This window comes from Crotalus tigris, unplaced genomic scaffold (assembly GCF_016545835.1).
Source record: "Crotalus tigris isolate CLP2741 ecotype Arizona unplaced genomic scaffold, ASM1654583v1 scf7180000024339.11422700, whole genome shotgun sequence".
In the NCBI taxonomy this organism is placed as follows: Eukaryota; Metazoa; Chordata; class Lepidosauria; order Squamata; family Viperidae; genus Crotalus; species Crotalus tigris.
Window position 1 is genome coordinate 2,184,392 of NW_024100509.1, and position 17,101 is coordinate 2,201,492.

Consider the following 17,101-nt stretch of genomic DNA (forward strand, 5'->3'; position numbering starts at 1 on the left):
TGGCATACGCAGATGTTGATGTTTGATGATGTTAAAGGTATTGTCCCAGGACATAAGCCACCTGAGTAAAGCAGTCTTTTGTAATTGACTTACGGTAATTATTATCACTTATTTTCAAAGTAATGCATAATTATGCATAAAACCACTAGCATGTGTTTTTAAAAAATAACCATTTGAAAAGCTGAAAGTGGTGGTGAAGAAAAAATAATCAACAATTACAAATATTAGATTTTGTTATAAATAAATTCCTTAGTAAAATGAACTCATATTTCAGGGGATGGAGAAGGACATTGGTGATAATGCAGGAAATCACAGTTGAGAGTATGATACACAGGCTGCAAATCTGGGGGCTGTGTTAGACTGAAAGAAAAACTTAGCCTCTCTACATTGAAAGACAAAGCCAATCAGCAACAAAGTCACTACCACACACCCACACAAGCATCAACATTGTTTTTTTTCCCCAAAAGGAAGAAATGGTGTAAACATCTTTTATTTTGACAGACTATCCATCCTTTCCTCCCACCAGTACAAAGTTCCCAACTAGTTGGAATCTCTGAATAGACTGCAACATTGTTTTCTAGAGACACTACTATGTATTGTATATACAGACAGTCAATATTTGTAACCTTAAATGAGTACTTGTATACCTCAGCACTAACCAAAAAGGAGCACTTTATCAGTTGCATATGGCTTCACTCCCTCTGAACAATATTTTTCTACAATTCCTGATGCTTCATCCCAATGAGGGTTTATCTTTTCTGACTTTCCACAGCATTCTGTGTCCTAATCCACTCAGTACAATATGAAGAGCAGTGATGCATATGGCAACAACAATGGTGCTTATTAATTCAGTTTAAATGAGTAGTTTTTGTAGAATTTTTGGTAATTTTACAAAAGTTACTTGGTAGATGATACATGGAAGGGGCTGGGGGGGAGAAGGGGGCGGTTCCTTGGTGGAAGGTTACTGGATACAATTAGTATTTCAGATGTCTGAAGGTAGTTATGTAAAATGGATGTGTAAAGTTATTTTATGAGCCATGCTACAATTTTTGTAAGTTTCTTCCTAAAAATAATTCTGTTCCTGTTCATCTAATTAATCTTAATAGGTTGCTCAAGAATTTGTCTCAAACAACGAATGATAGTGGAATAGCATTATCAATCCAGAACATACACGCATACAACTGTTCCCCCAAAATCCCTCCCAAAAAAGAAGAACAAAGGTATAAATTTCTGGGAAAATGAGGTAAGGAAACCATTTGAAGGTTGCTGTGTGGCCCTCAGTCCTGGATCGTACTAAAGACGTATAGCAGTTATTTTCTCGGCAATTTAAAAGCCGGGTATCAGCTAAAGAGGTGGTTCAATTATTAAATGACTAAGTCCTGGAAACTGAGAACTACTTTAAATAACTCCATTAACTTCCATTATTTGCCAGGCACATGATCACATCTTGAATCAGCTTCTTGCAGAGAGGTTTTTCTGAAGAGCCAAATTCAAAAGGAGTTACAAGAAATGAAACTTTAGGATTGATTTAACAAATCAGCCATTAAAACTAAATGATACATATCCGAACAGAGTACAAAAGATGCCCCAACAGCTCTCACAGCATTCAACAGCAACATTGCCAGTGACTAGCAAAACTGAGTCTTGCAGTTATTCTTTTCTTTAACTGTATTAATTTCATTTTAGAGAAAAATATCAAAAACATTTCCCCCTGCACTTCAATTTGCTCTACATGAAATTTCATGTGTTTCTCCGTGATGATCTCTGGCTTAAAAGATAATCAAAATCTGGTTTTGAATTGATAAAGTTGTTTATAGACGTAAGTCTGATACTGCACAAATACAGTGTTGCATTTTCCAGAGATTATGTTTAGGACTGTAGCTATAAATATTATTTTTAATCACTACACAATTATTTTGTGCTTTATCACACGGGCAATTATCAATTAACTAGAATGACTTTAAGCCTCTCTTTAGGCAATCAGCCACTCCAAAGTGGAAAGAGGAAGTGTTTAAATGGTATGAGTAGCTTTCCTTTGATTTCTGGAATGACCATCTGCTTCCTGTAGAAAAGCACTCTTATGCAATCTTTTGAGGCACAAGATATAATGAAAACAAATATTTGTGTGAATTTTTGTCCTAAAAGAACCTCTTTTTTCACTTTATTTATTTACTAAAATTTACTCTTACAACTCATAATATATCACTATAGTTTAATAAATTAAAAATAAAGCACCAGTGGTGATATTCGGCTTTCACTCCTGGTATGTAGTAACTGAGATGGTTTTGATATGGTGAACACTCCATGGAGCATCACAGAATCCTATTCTAAAGTGATCCCCACCAATTTAAACAATGAATTGATTAAGTAATTTAATAAGTAACTGCTTAAATCAGGGATGTCAAACTGCTGGCCCGTGGGCCAGATGCGTCATGTCGAAACCATGCCCACCCCATTGCCGGCAATGGAAAAAAAGTCGCGATACATCCCACGTGACATTGCGAGTTTGACACCCCTGGCTTAAACCATTTAAGTGGTAACAGAAACGCAACCATAGAATTGGAAAGTACCTTGAAGATCTTTTAGTCCAGTTTACAGCTTACTGCAGGATTTAATGGAACATCTCTGACAGATGACCATCCACTCTAAATTTGAAAACTTCTCCCGTATTTCCCGAAAAAGCATTAGGTCTTACTTTTGGATAGTGTCTTATATTCGCAAGATCTTTTTTTTTTTTTTTTGGTGAGAAGTTGGAAGGTCTGACTGAACTTTTTTTAGGCTCACGAACTCCGTTTCCCTGCAGCAGGAGAGAAACGTGCCAGAGCTGGAAAGCAGGTTGGTGAAGGTTTTTTTTTGCTTTCAGGAAGAGGGAGGAGCTGGGCGATGGTGTGTCAAGCTCTATAGCAGCGCCAGGAGAAGTGGCAGGAAACGGGGCTGCCATTTTGAGAATGGAGAAGGGAGAAGTGGGGCAGATTCAGCGCTGCAAGCAAGTGCCCTTCTTTGCTCTGCGTCACTGTGCAGAGCCACTCCGCTTGCCATTCTCCGTTCTCTCCAGTGGTGGTGACGGAGGGAGGTGGTGGGGGAGGCTTGTGTCACCTGGTCATGGGGCAAGCCACGGGAGAGTTGGTGGAGGAGGAGGAGGTGGCAGCTGCCGCCAGGTAGGTGATCTGTGGGGCGGAGTGTGAAGAAAACCCCTCCAGTGGTGCACAGTGGCAGTGGAGCCTTTCGCTGTCACTCCCCTCTGGCTCCAAAATGGCGGAGGGGGACCAGGTCTGCCCTGCCCATCCTTCGTATGGTAGCATGGCAGTCTAGCTTGGGAGAGGAGTGAAAGGGAGCAAGGAATGGCCTGGCTGGGGGGACCCTGAAGGAAGCGGGTGTGGGGAACATGGGGCAGCTCCACCCTCTCCCCACCTGCCTCACCTTGTTGTGGTGGCAGTGGCACAATGTGCCGTGTGGCCTCCTGCCCCATTGCAGCAGCCGGGTGGGACGGAATGTGTGGGGTACTAATTAGGCCTTATTTTTGGAGTAGGGCTTATATTAGGCCCACCCTCACAAATCAGGGAGATCTTTTTTTCGGGGTGGGATTTTCGGGGAAACACGGTAGTACAAGTAGTCTTTATCTTACAATTGTTCATTTAATGACAGTTCAAAGTTATAATGGCCTCAGAAAATGATTTGCAACTTTTCTTCATACCTACAGCTATTGGTCATGTGATCACAATTCAGCCACTTGGCAGCTGACTTATATTTACAACTGGTTGCAGCATCCTATGGTCAAGTAATTGAACTTGCAAGCTTTCCAACTGGTTTCCAGCAAGCCATGTCAACTGGGAAAGCTGGATTCACTTAATAATTGCCTGATTTAATGACCTCAGTAAAAATGGTCATAAAATGAGTCTGGTAACTTGATGACTTCCTTTACAATCACAAGAACATACCATGGGAATTCAGGTCCCAATTGTGGCCATAACTTGAAAACTACCCCTAAAAGGGAACTCAGCATTTATATGGCAGCCGGTTCTACTGACAATTTGGCAGACAGGAAGTTCCTTCTGAGGAGCTTCTAGTTTTTTGTAGTTTTGATGCATCTGTTCTGATCCTGCTTTCTGAGATAATAGAAAATAAGCCCAATCTGACATTGTTTTTGTCTTGGAGAAAATGTGATGTGATCTGAGGGTGCCAAAGTCAGCATTCTCGGACTGCTATGGAGCTTATTGGCATCTCTGCTCTCTTCAGGTGTCTGTTCGATCAATCTGTCTGAAGCATCCAACGGATCTCCTCCCTTTCCAGAGGGTGCTTGGGGTTTCTCCAAAATCCTGGAGACAACTCTGCTAAAGATTTGGCTGCCTGCTGGAATTGGGAAATGGCTATAGCTTGGGACAGGGATTATACCTGAGCAGCCTCTTCTTGTTGGCTGAGCCAGAAAAAATCCTTTGCTCAGTGAGGAACTCTGGGAGATGAGGCAACAAAGAGGTTGTCTAGAGTGGTGCTGGTGAAAGAGTGAGTCTAACCAAACATTAAAAACCCCATCTAGTTTCAGCAGTCTCTTTCTGAAATGACTTGGGCCCTTCCGGGAAGAGTGGGCCAGAAAAACATTTACTAGGACAGTATGAATAATTTGCATTGCATTTTGAGTTAGATGCCTGCTGGTCAGTTTCAGCAGAGATAGTGAAATTCTGTGAATCCACCTTATTACAGAATTGAACAATTCTGGAATCCTTGCTATGCCTCTTTGTTGACCTGACTTGCCTCAAAGGGCTAATATTAATCTTGAAAGTCTGAAGAAAGGTTCCATTTTATACTAAACAAAATCAAGGTGATGTTATTTTGAGTTTCTTTCCTTCTGTCTTAAGCCTGTAATCTGTTCTCCAAGTTCCCACCAAAAGGATTTCTCCTATATTCCCCTGAGACAGCTCTGCATTTCTTTACATGGGAGACAGAACTGCAGACAGAAAGAGGAAAAGTCCTTGTTCTAAGCACTTACAATAGGCAATTGGCCTTTACTGAGAATATAGTCCCTTGAATAGTGATGAATAAGAAAAGCTTTTTTTAAAATTACTGTAATCACGACATAGACTTTCACTACTTGGGAAAAAGATTATAATCTGTCATAATTATGACAGATCTAGACAAAGTATTAAATTGCAGACATCATCCAAACAAGAAAGATTTGCATTGTCAACCCTATGATTTTTCCTATTGTAATATATGGCTGTGAAGGTCTAAACCAGTGGTTCTCAACCTGTGGGTCAGGACCCCATTTGGGGTCGAACAACCATTTCACGGGGGTCGCCAAACAAGGCTATCTGCCATTTTTCCCCCTTTTCTTTGGCCACGCCCCTGGCACCCAGTGATGTATAAGTGGTTGGGGGTCACCACAACATGGGGAACTGTATTATGGGGTCGCGGCATTAGAACCACTGGTCTAAACGAAATCTAAATGAAGAAAAATGGATGTGTTGGCATTGCGGTGCTGGAGAAAATGGTTGACAATACTTTGGCCACAAGAACATATCATTCAGTACTAAACGACTCACTAGAAATCACTAAAAAACCTAGGGATGCTGCAGTTTAAATGTTTTGAACATAATCGCAAGTCACTGGAGAAGCCCCTGCTACGTGGAAATACTGAAGGCATTTAAAAATGAGCCTAGCAGAAGAAGGCAAAATGACACAAACATGAGCTTACAAAAACTCGAAGATGTAATTACTGATACTTAAAGATGTAGTTACTGATAGACCAACCTAGCTGAATTATATCCACTGCATTACCAAGGTTTAGAACAGTGGTTCTCAACCTTTTTAATGCTGCGACCCCCCCAACCGGTCGTAAGTCGAGGACTACCCAACCGGTCGTAAGTCGAGGACTTTCCCTGCCCGGGAGCGCCGCGCATGCGTGGTGCTTCCCCCTGCGCCAGCCGAGGCCTAGCTGGCAAGGGGCAGCGACGGCGCAGGGCGACCACCAGCTGGCCCAGCCCAGGCAGGTAAGGCACCCCCCGGGCCCCATGCGCACCAGCAACCCTCCCTGCGCCCGCCGCTGCCCCACTAGCTTTACCTTGGCCACCGCCTGTTCAGGGCGGCGGCAGGCAGGCCCAGGCGCTCCTGGGCGGCCACGGCAAGTGGCAGCGACGGGCAGGGTGACCACCGGCTGGGCCACCAGCTGGCCCAGCCCAGGCAGATAAGGCACCCACCAGGCCCCACACGTGCCAGCAACCCCCCCTGCACCTGCCACTGCCCCGCTAGCCTTACCTTGGCCACCGCCCGTTCGGTGGGGCAGCAGGCAGGCCCAGGCGCTCCTGGGCGGCCACAGCAAGCAGCAGCGACGGCACAGGGCAACCACCGACTGGGCCACCAGCTGACCCAGCACAGGCAGGTAGGGTACCCGCAGGGCCCCACGCGCGCCCTGCACTCGCCGGCCTCCCACCTCCCACCCCTGGCCCTCTTTTACTTACTTTTAGTAGTTGCTCAGCAGGGAGGGAAGCTTTCCTTGCAGCACCGTTTGCAGACTGGGGCTTTTGGCCGTCTCAGCAGGGCAGAGACAGCCTGGACAATTCCTATTGGCTTTTGAAAGCCAATAGAATTAGACTCTGTTCAAGAAAGTCTATTCTATTGGCTTTTGAAAGCCAATAGAATAAAAGGGAGTAGCACAGCTAAAGAAAAGGGGGAAAAAATGGCGGACAGCCTTGTTTGGCGACCCCCGTAAATGGTCGTTCGACCCCAAATGGGGTCTCGACCCACAGGTTGAGAACCGCTGGTTTAGAAGCAATTGAATGAGGAACAGCAACAGTAGCAGTTGAAAGTAATTCCCTGGACTCACCACATGGCCATCTTCATATTATTCAGCATTTGCTCTCATAACTTTAAGCCCGCATAGGAGGTGGAGAGGGATATTAAAAGTTGTTCTCTTTAACACTGAGAGCCACACAGGTGGCCCATACCTGTTCTAGAATGCTTGAAATACTCCACAGTCAGTAACTTCGGCAAACTGACTTTGTAATATCTTTGTAAAACTGAGACATTTTTTTCCCTTCCTTATAAAACAAGAATTAAGGCAAAGGAGGAGGAATAATATTATCTGACCATGAGAAGTGAAAGAAGGTTGCTCTTTGCACAATCCATATAACACATTTAACACGTTGCTATGCAATATTGCAATGACAATTTTTTTCATCCTATGAAACATGCCATGGATTATTTTCCATGCTTCCTGAAAGGGATTTCCAAGTGCATGACAATGTACCATTAGATTCAGTGGTGAGAAGCAAAATAAATTGCATGCCAAGACTGTTCTGTTTGCAACTTTCCTGGAAATATCTGGCATGGAAATATTTCTTGGAATTCTTGGAAATAGTATGTTGGATTAGGCAATGAACATGTGCACATAGAACTTGTTAAGTCACACCATGAACCAAACTATTACTTCACTAGTATACTTTGTTCCTTCTGTAAGCACCAAGATCACAGGCCTCTGATCAGAAACTGTTACCCTAAATTCCTCCTATAGAACTGAGAATAAAGCTTATTTGAAGCAAACTTCATCTGGAGACATAAATGTAGAGAAATTAAGTGACAACAAATAAGAAAACTTGAAAAAATATCACTGTCTAGTTGTAATATTTGTTTTCCCTCTTTCTTTCTACATATTTACCGTCGAGAGCCTGAATTCTATGGAATAGGCTGGCCTTGTTTTATTGCCTAAGATGACTCAATTGATTTGCCACATAGCTCTTGACTAAATCAGCAACATTTGATGCATTTGCTCTGTTGTGGTTGTCTGCAAACCTCAAGATTGGTGAAGGCAGCAAAATTGTTCAAAAGCAAAATTTCTTGCTTGCTTAGACTGCCTTTCTGCAAAATTAAGCATGGCTCATCAATTGTTCAACTAAGCCCATGCAGCTAAAATGTACTGCCCCTCCCCTCTCTCTTTCTCACACACCAGACACGGAATGGCATTAACAAAAGAAGAAGATAGTAACTTAGCAGATCATCAAGGCTAAGCTAGCTTTCTCAACTTTGGAGTACTCATCAAGACATGCAAATTATACATTCAGACAAAACACAAGCATATTTCAAAATCTTGATACGAACTAATATATTTCATTTACAGTTATGACATTTTTTAAAAAAAAAATCACAGGCTGTTACTGCCTTGGCAACATAATCCCTTAGTGTTGAATAAAACACTGACTCCTACATATGGAAATCGCTATTTAATTAAGGCAAGCCCAAATTTTCATCCCAGAAACCATTATTCCAAGAGAATTTTTCAACAAACTCTGAGCACGCTGAATCAGTGAGAAGGGGAAGGAAAACAATTCAGTGAAATGAGCTTACAAGGAAAGTATTTTTGCCTTGAGGGACATTTTCAAGCAAAATGGATGCCACTGATACTTACGAAAATGAATAGAAACAACACTAAAAAGCACATCCTTCCATTAATATATAAAATGCTTTATATAAAATATAAAGCAAACAAAATCTGAGATAAGTGACATCTCCCTTTCTTTGGCTTTTTTTTCTTTAAGAACCTGTTCTTCATTTGTTCTGATTTGAGTTTTTTTTTTTTAAAAAAAAAACAGTAGGATTTTATTATCCATGCATTGCATTATGTACTGTAAGGCATTATAGTTTGATGCTATTTAAAGGTTTGTTTCTTAAAAATGTACTTCTATTTATTGTACTGTTGCTTTTACTGATGTTTCATTTTTATAAGCTAAATTTTAAAATAGAACATCAGATTACATACATTTTAAATAACAAATAAATAATAGTATTAATAAATAAATCTTGCAACATGACTAAAAAACTGCTACTCCCAATCATGATGCCTGGTCTTATATATTACTATATTTCTACAATTAAATTTCTCATAATATTAGAGTTCTGGAATACTGTATTCCTTTCCAGAAAGAAAACGGAAGTTTAGTAATAATAACATAGTAACAAACTCTTGTTTTTCTTGCCATTCCCATCCTCATGTTATGTGTGAGAACAAAGAACATATTTTTTTTTCATTTTCATAGCTTTGTAAGACTCTGCTGAAAAATTTGTATTAAATAAAAGGCACTGAACAAAATGCAGATCTAGCAGAGGGTTAGGTTTGAAGTAGCTTGGATGACAAGCAAGAGAAGGAGCTGCCACTTCACTTATGAAAAAAGAGACAGACCTTTCAAAGCCAGATGGAAAGGGCAGACACAGGAACAGGATATTTTTGCTCGTGAAAGTTGCCGCACATCTGCTTACCTATTTGGTCTTCCGGAATCAGAGATTCAATGGGAGGATCCAGTTCAGAACTCTGAGATAAATAGCTCTTTACTTGGGTCATGAACTGCCGAATAGTTTGAAGCATGTCTGTGCTGGAAACATGACACTCCTTGTTCTCCTGCAGAAAGCTTATATAGTCCTGAACGAGGCAACCAAAATAGGTACGCTTGTCTCGAGACATTTCTGCTATTTTCTTAACCATCCTTTTCTCGGGGGTCATGAAGGAACTGAAGACCCCACTCATTTTCCTCAGCTGGGATTTGACAATTTTGGGAAGCACAAATGAACCGTTCCTTTTTTTCTTGGGCTTCAAAGGTGGTGCCATGCTCTCCTGGTCACTTTCCCCCTCAAACTCCTCCAGGCTGCTGTTGGTATCCCCGTCGTAAGCAAAGAGGGGCATGCTCCGATCAAAATCCAGAGAGTCAGAGGAGGATGTGGAGAGGCTCATGTTGCTTAGTCTTTGCCTGCCTCCATTCCACTGCACTTGTGACTCACGGTGTGGAGCTAAGCTGTTCTTGCTCTCCAAGTTCTGCTGAGGCGGAGCTCGACCTGGAATGCTGGCAGTTTCTGTGCCGTCCACCAAATTATGGCTGGGTTCATTTACTGCTGAGTTCTTTGCATTGCTCTGTGCTTCCAAGGAGAGAGCCTTTTTTTTCAGGCGAGGCGGTGGGATAGGAGTTGGCCTCTTCGGTATCACATCCAAGTTGGAGTGTTTGCTGGGACTGACAGACTCTGGCAGACTGGCCTGGTTTGTAGTCCTGGACAGCTGAGGGTGGGCAAGAAGGCTATGAATAGAAGGTGGGGGAGGCCTGGGTGGGGGAGAACAGGATCTCTCAGGGCCATTCGTATCTTGTGGTTTTGGACTGGATCTTTTCAGATTTCCACCAACATCCTGGCTGTGCACTTTCAAGAAGAGAGGATTAATAAAACACAGGGCTCCGTTGGTCTGGCTGCATTCCAGCTCTGAAGGCGTTCTGGTTCTTATAGAATGAACTCCATTTATGAGGCAGAGCTGCTGGGAGCTATTACAAATGCTGTCTGAAGGCAGAGGCTTCTGGAGGGATGAAGAGTTTTGCAGTTTGTTGTTAGCTGGAGAGCTCCAAAAATCTGAAAGTCATTATTTAGTTAGCAAAAGAATGCAAATATTATGCCTCTAGTGCTTAGCATGTTCTATTCCAAAAGTTTTGCTCTAAAGGGGGGAGGATATTTTATAAGATCAGTTTGAAACCTTTGGGTCCAGGAGTTGAAAAAAGGAAATATACTTACAGACAAGTACAAGGTACAGTTTACCAGGGATACCTCTTGCATCCGTTAATTCCAAACATTTTCTAAATGTAACTCAGACCTATTGGTGTTGCTTAACCTTAATGCTAACCATCTGCCTTGTTATTTCCTAAAACAACAGAAGAGGTACTTTTGGAAAGCCTCTCTGTGAGATGGAACACTGCCTTGAATGCAATGTGCCAGGCTTTCTAAGAAGTCAATGATAACAGCAGTTTTAAAAAAAGGCAGCTTTCTAAATTTGATCCTCTGTGATCAATTTTTCAGTGGCTTAATTTAGACATTATACTGAACATGGATTAATTCAAATATTATGCCAAACTATGGTTTATGTCTCCAGATAATTAGGTTTAGAGTGGCTTATTTATTTTAAGTTTCTGTGTGGTAAACAGGACCATGGCTAAGGGCAAGAAGGACTAGAACTGAAGGTAGAGAAGGTATCCAGGTTCAAATTTTAATATGAACGTGAAGCTCATTTTGCTTCCTAAGGCAGAAGGAGGGAACTTTATATGCTCTTATGACCTACTTGAAGCACAGGCAGAATACAAAAATGACAATCATCAAAATTATAAACACTGAGTCCCATAACTCCAGAAATAGAAAAATGGTGTTTTTAAAAATAGCTGTGGATTAATTCCTTAACTTCTATGGGGCTACTTCTATGACTCAAGCTAATATTTAAAGATTTATTTTTTTCAGTCAAAAAAAAACTAAAATATGTTTCCAGGCCACATGACAGTTCCAGACTTGGGAGAGAAAGTTTAACCCTTCTGCTCTACTCATTTCTATATTTTTCCCCACCCAGCATGTCATTTTCCTAATCTGAATTACCTTTTTCTAAATATGCTTCTGTCATGAGGAAAAACAGATACTCACTTGAGTTATCAATGTTTCTTCTGTATGACAAGAAGCAATTGGTGTGTGTGGGTGGAACCACAAAAGTGACATGCAGGGGAATATGCAAAACAGAAGTACCCAATAATTTGGGGCCATAGAATTGGCATATATAGAATTTTGGGAGAATTTTAAGCACACTCAAAAAAACAGTTGACATAATAAATGCAGCCAATCATAAAACAGTCTTAACTTGTACCACAACATATTATACTCTAAAATATATCTGCATTGGTCTAAGTGAAAATACACTTGAGACTGATGCTTTTCTTTGCAGCATGCTAACGTCCCATTGTTTGTTTTTATTAATGAAGTTCAATGAATTAATGCAAACAAATTGAGGGAGATTAGACGCAAAGCCAAGGAATGCATCATAGGCAAACTTCTGCCACATTAGAGAGACTAGAGATTAAAATCACTCTTCCTGATGCCATAGCTGCAATTTAATTCTGCCCTTCCCTCCCGCCATTGTCTGCTTTTACTTACTCAATCCCAGCTGAGCAGCCTCTTCAAGTTCAGATTCTGTTGTTGCTGCTGCAATTGCCTGAGGTAACTTCAAGGTAAATGGCAGGACATCCCTTATTTGGAAACAATTAAGGCATTTACTTGTTTTACTCTTCTGCATCGGCCTCTTAATGTCAGCAACAATCTCATACATTTTCCTCAGAAAAAAATACTTTCTATTGCCACTTCCTCTTATTTCACTCTTAATTCTCTACTAGATAGTTCAGAATAAACCTGTATATTGAATAGTTCAGAATTTTCCACTTTTTATTTACAATTAGATTGAACAGATTGCAAATTGATAAAGCCAACTTAAACATCAAGAAATTGATTTTCAGCTGGAGATTTTAAGAAGGATCTAAAGGCATTTGAACTATGGTTCAGTTGCAGTATAAGTGCACTAAACCTATTTCATTTGTCCAGATCACAGAAGTTTTTTGGAGAAGTTCAGTGAATCATTGCAAGGCAAATATAATTGACAAACATGGTAGAGCAGCGACAACTAGGTTTTATATGCAAGAAAGCCTTTAGTCAGCCTCCACCATCCTATATAACTGATCTCAAGGTGCCAGGGTTAGGATAGAAGTCGGATGGAGACCTGAGTGAGCGTAATTAAATAAATAATCCCAAAATAGATTAGAGTGCAAACCTTTTATCAGACTGAGCATTGAGCTTGCCCTTCTGAAGCGAGGCATTTGTCAAATAACAAAATAAATGGATACAGCTACTGATTACTTCCTACACGTGTTATAAATTTCCTACTTCCATATTAAAAACTATACCTAGAAGAGCACTTCTAAAGGGCTCTGGATATGAACCAATGGATATAGATACTAGACACTTGGACTGGATAGATTGCATATATTTTTAATTTTCATGATAGAAAACATCTAATTTACAAGATCAGGCAAATTATCAACATTTTGGCAATACCTGTGAAGTGTTTATTTCACCCAATTTTTGCAATTGGGAAACCCATCAATAGATGAATCCCAATGGGTTTCAAGCTAATCCAGCACGATCACCTAGTAGGTTTCAAATACATTGTATACATTGCTAACAAGATGAGTATCGCACTATTTTTAGACCAATTTTTTCTTCACTAAGAAATGTGTAAAACTGAAATATATCTCTTCCTAAAAGTTTTCACTCAATTAGTGTACAACATTAAACATTATAAGAACGTCATATGCAAAGCATTTATACTGAAATCCCAGAGTTTTAGTGGAAATTTTTATTTTTTTATTTTTATTTTCGTTTGGCCTTGAACAGGCAGACTTCAGAGAAAGCAAAATTATAAAACAACATAGATGAGGATTGAGTCACTTACTGGATAATACAGTAAAACCAAGATAATCTCTATATGCTACTGTATATTTACTAATGTTATGCACGCCTTCAAAAGTATCCCCAGAAAGAAAACTATGGAAAGCTTTGAGATACATCAAGCTCATGTATAAAGCGCATGAAAATATTAAACTGAAAAAATAGGCAATTCTTTGAGCCTGTCCCTACCAAAAGAGGAATCAAACAAAGCTGCATTATTGCTCCCTCATTAGTTGATCTTTATTCAAACTCCATCACCAATTGCCTTACAAAAGCAGAACTCCACCCACTGCAGGAAGGCAAACACCAGTGTGACTTTACCCAGATGATGCCGTGCTCTTGTCACTGAATGTAATAGGACTAAAGAGGATCTTTCGCTCTTTATGCCTCTTTTCTGTTTGCATCATTATTTAACTAAGCAAGAACAAAGCAAGGATTATGGTGCTCTTAAAAAGACCCCAGAGACTCAAAGGAGCAGTGGAACCAGTCGGCCATTTTTCTAAATGAGAGGAGCAAGCAAATATATATTGTGGTTGCCATTAAACTCTTTGTACCCAAGTTCTAACCCAACTTGCTTCCATAAAAGTTGGAGTAGAATTAGAGTAGGAAAACAAACAACTCTGCTTGCGTCTAAGTTTCTAGATTATTTTAAACATAATTTTTATTGAGAAAAGTTAGATAAAAGATTAAATGCAAATATATAAAGAAAAGTTAGCGAAAGATAAAAGATAAAATAAAAAATGAAGAAAGCAACATAGTTAAAGAAAGAAAAAGATAATAAAAGAAGAAACCTCTGCCCCCTCATTCAAATTATATTACAAAGATCCCTTCTGTCCCATATTCGACTCCTTTTCAATCAATAATCTACAAATCACTATTTCACCTTATTTCATTTTCAGCAAAAAATCCATAAAAGTTCCACTCTTTTATAAAAAATATCGCTTTATCCCTGACCAAACAGGTGAGTTTTGCCATTTCTGTTAATTTTGTCATCTTTACAATCTATTCCTCCATTGTGGGTATTTCAGTATTTCTCTGGTTTCTGGAAAAAAAAAACTCTCTAAGTGGCACCACTCTACTCAAGGTAGAAACTAGGGTCCAAATCAGGATATGTAATGTTTGGCGAAACCTGAATTTGCTACCAGAAAGCTTGGGCCTGCTGATATTAGCAGGATTCTCCTATGTATCTAAAAGTTAGGGTAGAGCAGAAAATGGCACAATGTCAGCTTTCATTGCCAATGTTTTGGTCACCTAAGAAACACCTAAGATTGAAAACACTCAATATGGATAGGCAGGAAGACTAAAGCAGCACTTCAGCAAGCATATTATCTAATCAGTGCATACCACATAAGCCGCCTAGTATTTAAACAGCACAGATTGCCAAAGTAACACACAATTTTCACTTTTGCTCACTTTGCCATTTTGCCATCAGTTATCCGTGAGGGCAGATATAAGACCACACTTAGAATACTTCATCCAGCTTTGGTCACCATATTACAAAAAAAGATGTAGAGACTCAGTAAAGAGTGCAGAAAAGAGCAACAAAGATGATTAGGGGGCTGAAGACTAAAACGTATGAAGAGCAATTGCAAGAATTGGGTTTGTCTAGTCTAGTGAAAAGGACTAGGGATGACATGATAGCAGTGTTCCAATATTTGAGGGGCTGCCACAAAGAAGAGGGAGGTCAACCTATTTTCCAAAGCATCAGAAGGCAAGACAAGAAACACTGAATGGAAACTAATCAAAGAGACAAGCAACCTAGAACTAAGATGAAATTTTCTAACAGTGAGAACAATTAACCAGTGGAACAGCTTGCCTTCAGAAGTTGTGGGTGCTCCATCATTGGAGGCTTTTAAGAAGAGACTGGACAGTCACTTGTCTGAGATGGTATAGGTTCTCCTGCTTGAACAGGGGCTGGACTAGAAGACCCCCAAGGTCCCTTCCAACTCTGTTATTGTGTTAAAAGATTCCACAAAAGGAAAGACTTGGGCCATGCAGGCAAGGGCCATTAGAAACTCTTGGCCATGCTCTTCTGCAATAGTATTGCCTGCGCATAGAACTTTGTTAGTTCTTTGATAAATAAAAAATTTTTGTAAAAAAATATTTACTCCACAAATTACCTGGGAAGTGCTAAAATTCTGTTTAATTGCCTGCCAAATTAAGGAGCATCAAATTCAGTTAAACATTTTACAATGTTTAATATATTACAATACTGAACTTATGAGAACTGAGCAAAGGCAATGGCTTGTAATCTTAGTAACAAAGTATCTTATCAATCAACGGGTTTAAAAATTAAATATTTTAATGTTCCACATTGTTAATAACATGAAAACAATGCTATATTAAATTGTTTTAATTATATTAATTATTGTATTAGTTAAGACATGTTATAGCAGTAGCTAGTCTATCAAATTAGGCTCAAAGTATTTTAATTTTTATTTTCTTTATCTCCGGTTTTCTTATTAACTTAGTTATTTATTGTTATTTTATGGAAACTCTTTTTTTTAATTTCTATCATTTTAGTTGTAAAACTGTGTATTTACTGATCAGTGAAGGCACTAAAGCCCATTAATTCATTTGTGATGTTTCAGATATTCAAAACTCTAATCAGCTGTCTGCTCAGTAGCCACTAAAAAAATTACTCAGCAGTTTATTCTTTTTCATTTTGATTAAGATTCTTGATATTTGCATTTACAAGGCAACCACAGTTTAAGAAATGTTAAATAAAGTCTGTCATAAGAACATTCTCCATTACCTGCTAATACAGTAGAAAGCTATGAGCCTGAATAAATCAGCAAAGCTTATTCCAGAGCCTTCCAAAGAAAAAGCTGAAAAGTAAAAGAAAAACGGCTCAGTTGCACAATATGTGATTTGAAAAATACAGTAAAACATACTTCCTATGTAGGAATAAAGCTGCAATTCATAAGCTATTTATTAATAAAGACTTTTATTATAGTCAGCATTTCTTTTCCAAAATCCTGTAGCAACTTCTTCAGTTGTTTTTGCTTAAACATTAGTAAAAAATATGAAATATTTTTAAAATGATACACACGGACAACTGAGCTGCAAACAATCCAAGAATCCTAATTTGAAATGTTTAAATCTCAGTCTATATTAGACGCTGTTCGTCATGAAATCAACCAAAATAACAAAGCTCAGCTCCTGAGATGCTCCTATATCTTGGCACAACACAGAAGTGTTTGGACACTGCTTTCTTTTGTAATTTTATTTTACTTTCCAGTCTAACATACAGCTCTGGAAATTCCTCATGGTCTCCCATCCTACTACCAATCAGCTCTGGGCATTTTTGTTGACATGTATTAATTTTGAGATGAGTCAGTTCAGTTGTTTTTCTGCCCCCTGCTGCACAGATTAACAATATTCCTTCACAAATCACCATCAATCACCTGATGAATTTTCTATTCATTATGTGCAGCCAAGGAAAGACAATATTGTAAACTACTTACTATAGATGCTTTCTTTTATTGCAAACTCTTTAAGGCAAAATCCCTTTACATCATTTGGTAGGCGTAAAGACAGGACTTTCTTCTGCATTCTTGAGGACTTTCTAACAAGAAATGTCTATTAAAAAACAAATCAGAAAAAACCAAGACTTAGTAGCCATGTTTTCAAGAGTCTCATATTATGAACCTGTTTTGTCTCATCTTACATACAAGTAACCTTGTAGGACTTCCAAAACAGATACCAATTACTTGAGAGTCCAAAATACGCTACAAAGCTTAATATTTATTGATATTTTTAGTTACCCAGAAACTGTAAATGGCAAAAAGTATTGCCAAACTTTGTTCGTAATGTTTACTCATTTGATCTT

At 39.3% G+C, this 17,101-nt stretch overlaps 1 protein-coding gene across 5 annotated transcripts in view; it reads right to left on the minus strand.

The window, feature by feature from the left end:
• The window catches only part of RIN2 (Ras and Rab interactor 2), a 77,072-nt gene that overhangs the window by 11,390 nt on the left and 48,581 nt on the right, over window positions 1-17,101 (minus strand). For all 5 annotated transcript variants that reach the window (XM_039325986.1, XM_039325988.1, XM_039325989.1 and 2 more), the window contains 4 exons: window positions 16,737-16,851; window positions 16,025-16,097; window positions 11,926-12,017; window positions 9,244-10,371 (listed from right to left, as the gene is read on the minus strand). In XM_039325986.1, coding sequence (XP_039181920.1) covers window positions 9,244-10,371; window positions 11,926-12,017; window positions 16,025-16,097; window positions 16,737-16,851 — 1,408 coding nt within the window. The remainder of the gene's footprint in view (window positions 1-9,243; window positions 10,372-11,925; window positions 12,018-16,024; window positions 16,098-16,736; window positions 16,852-17,101) is intronic.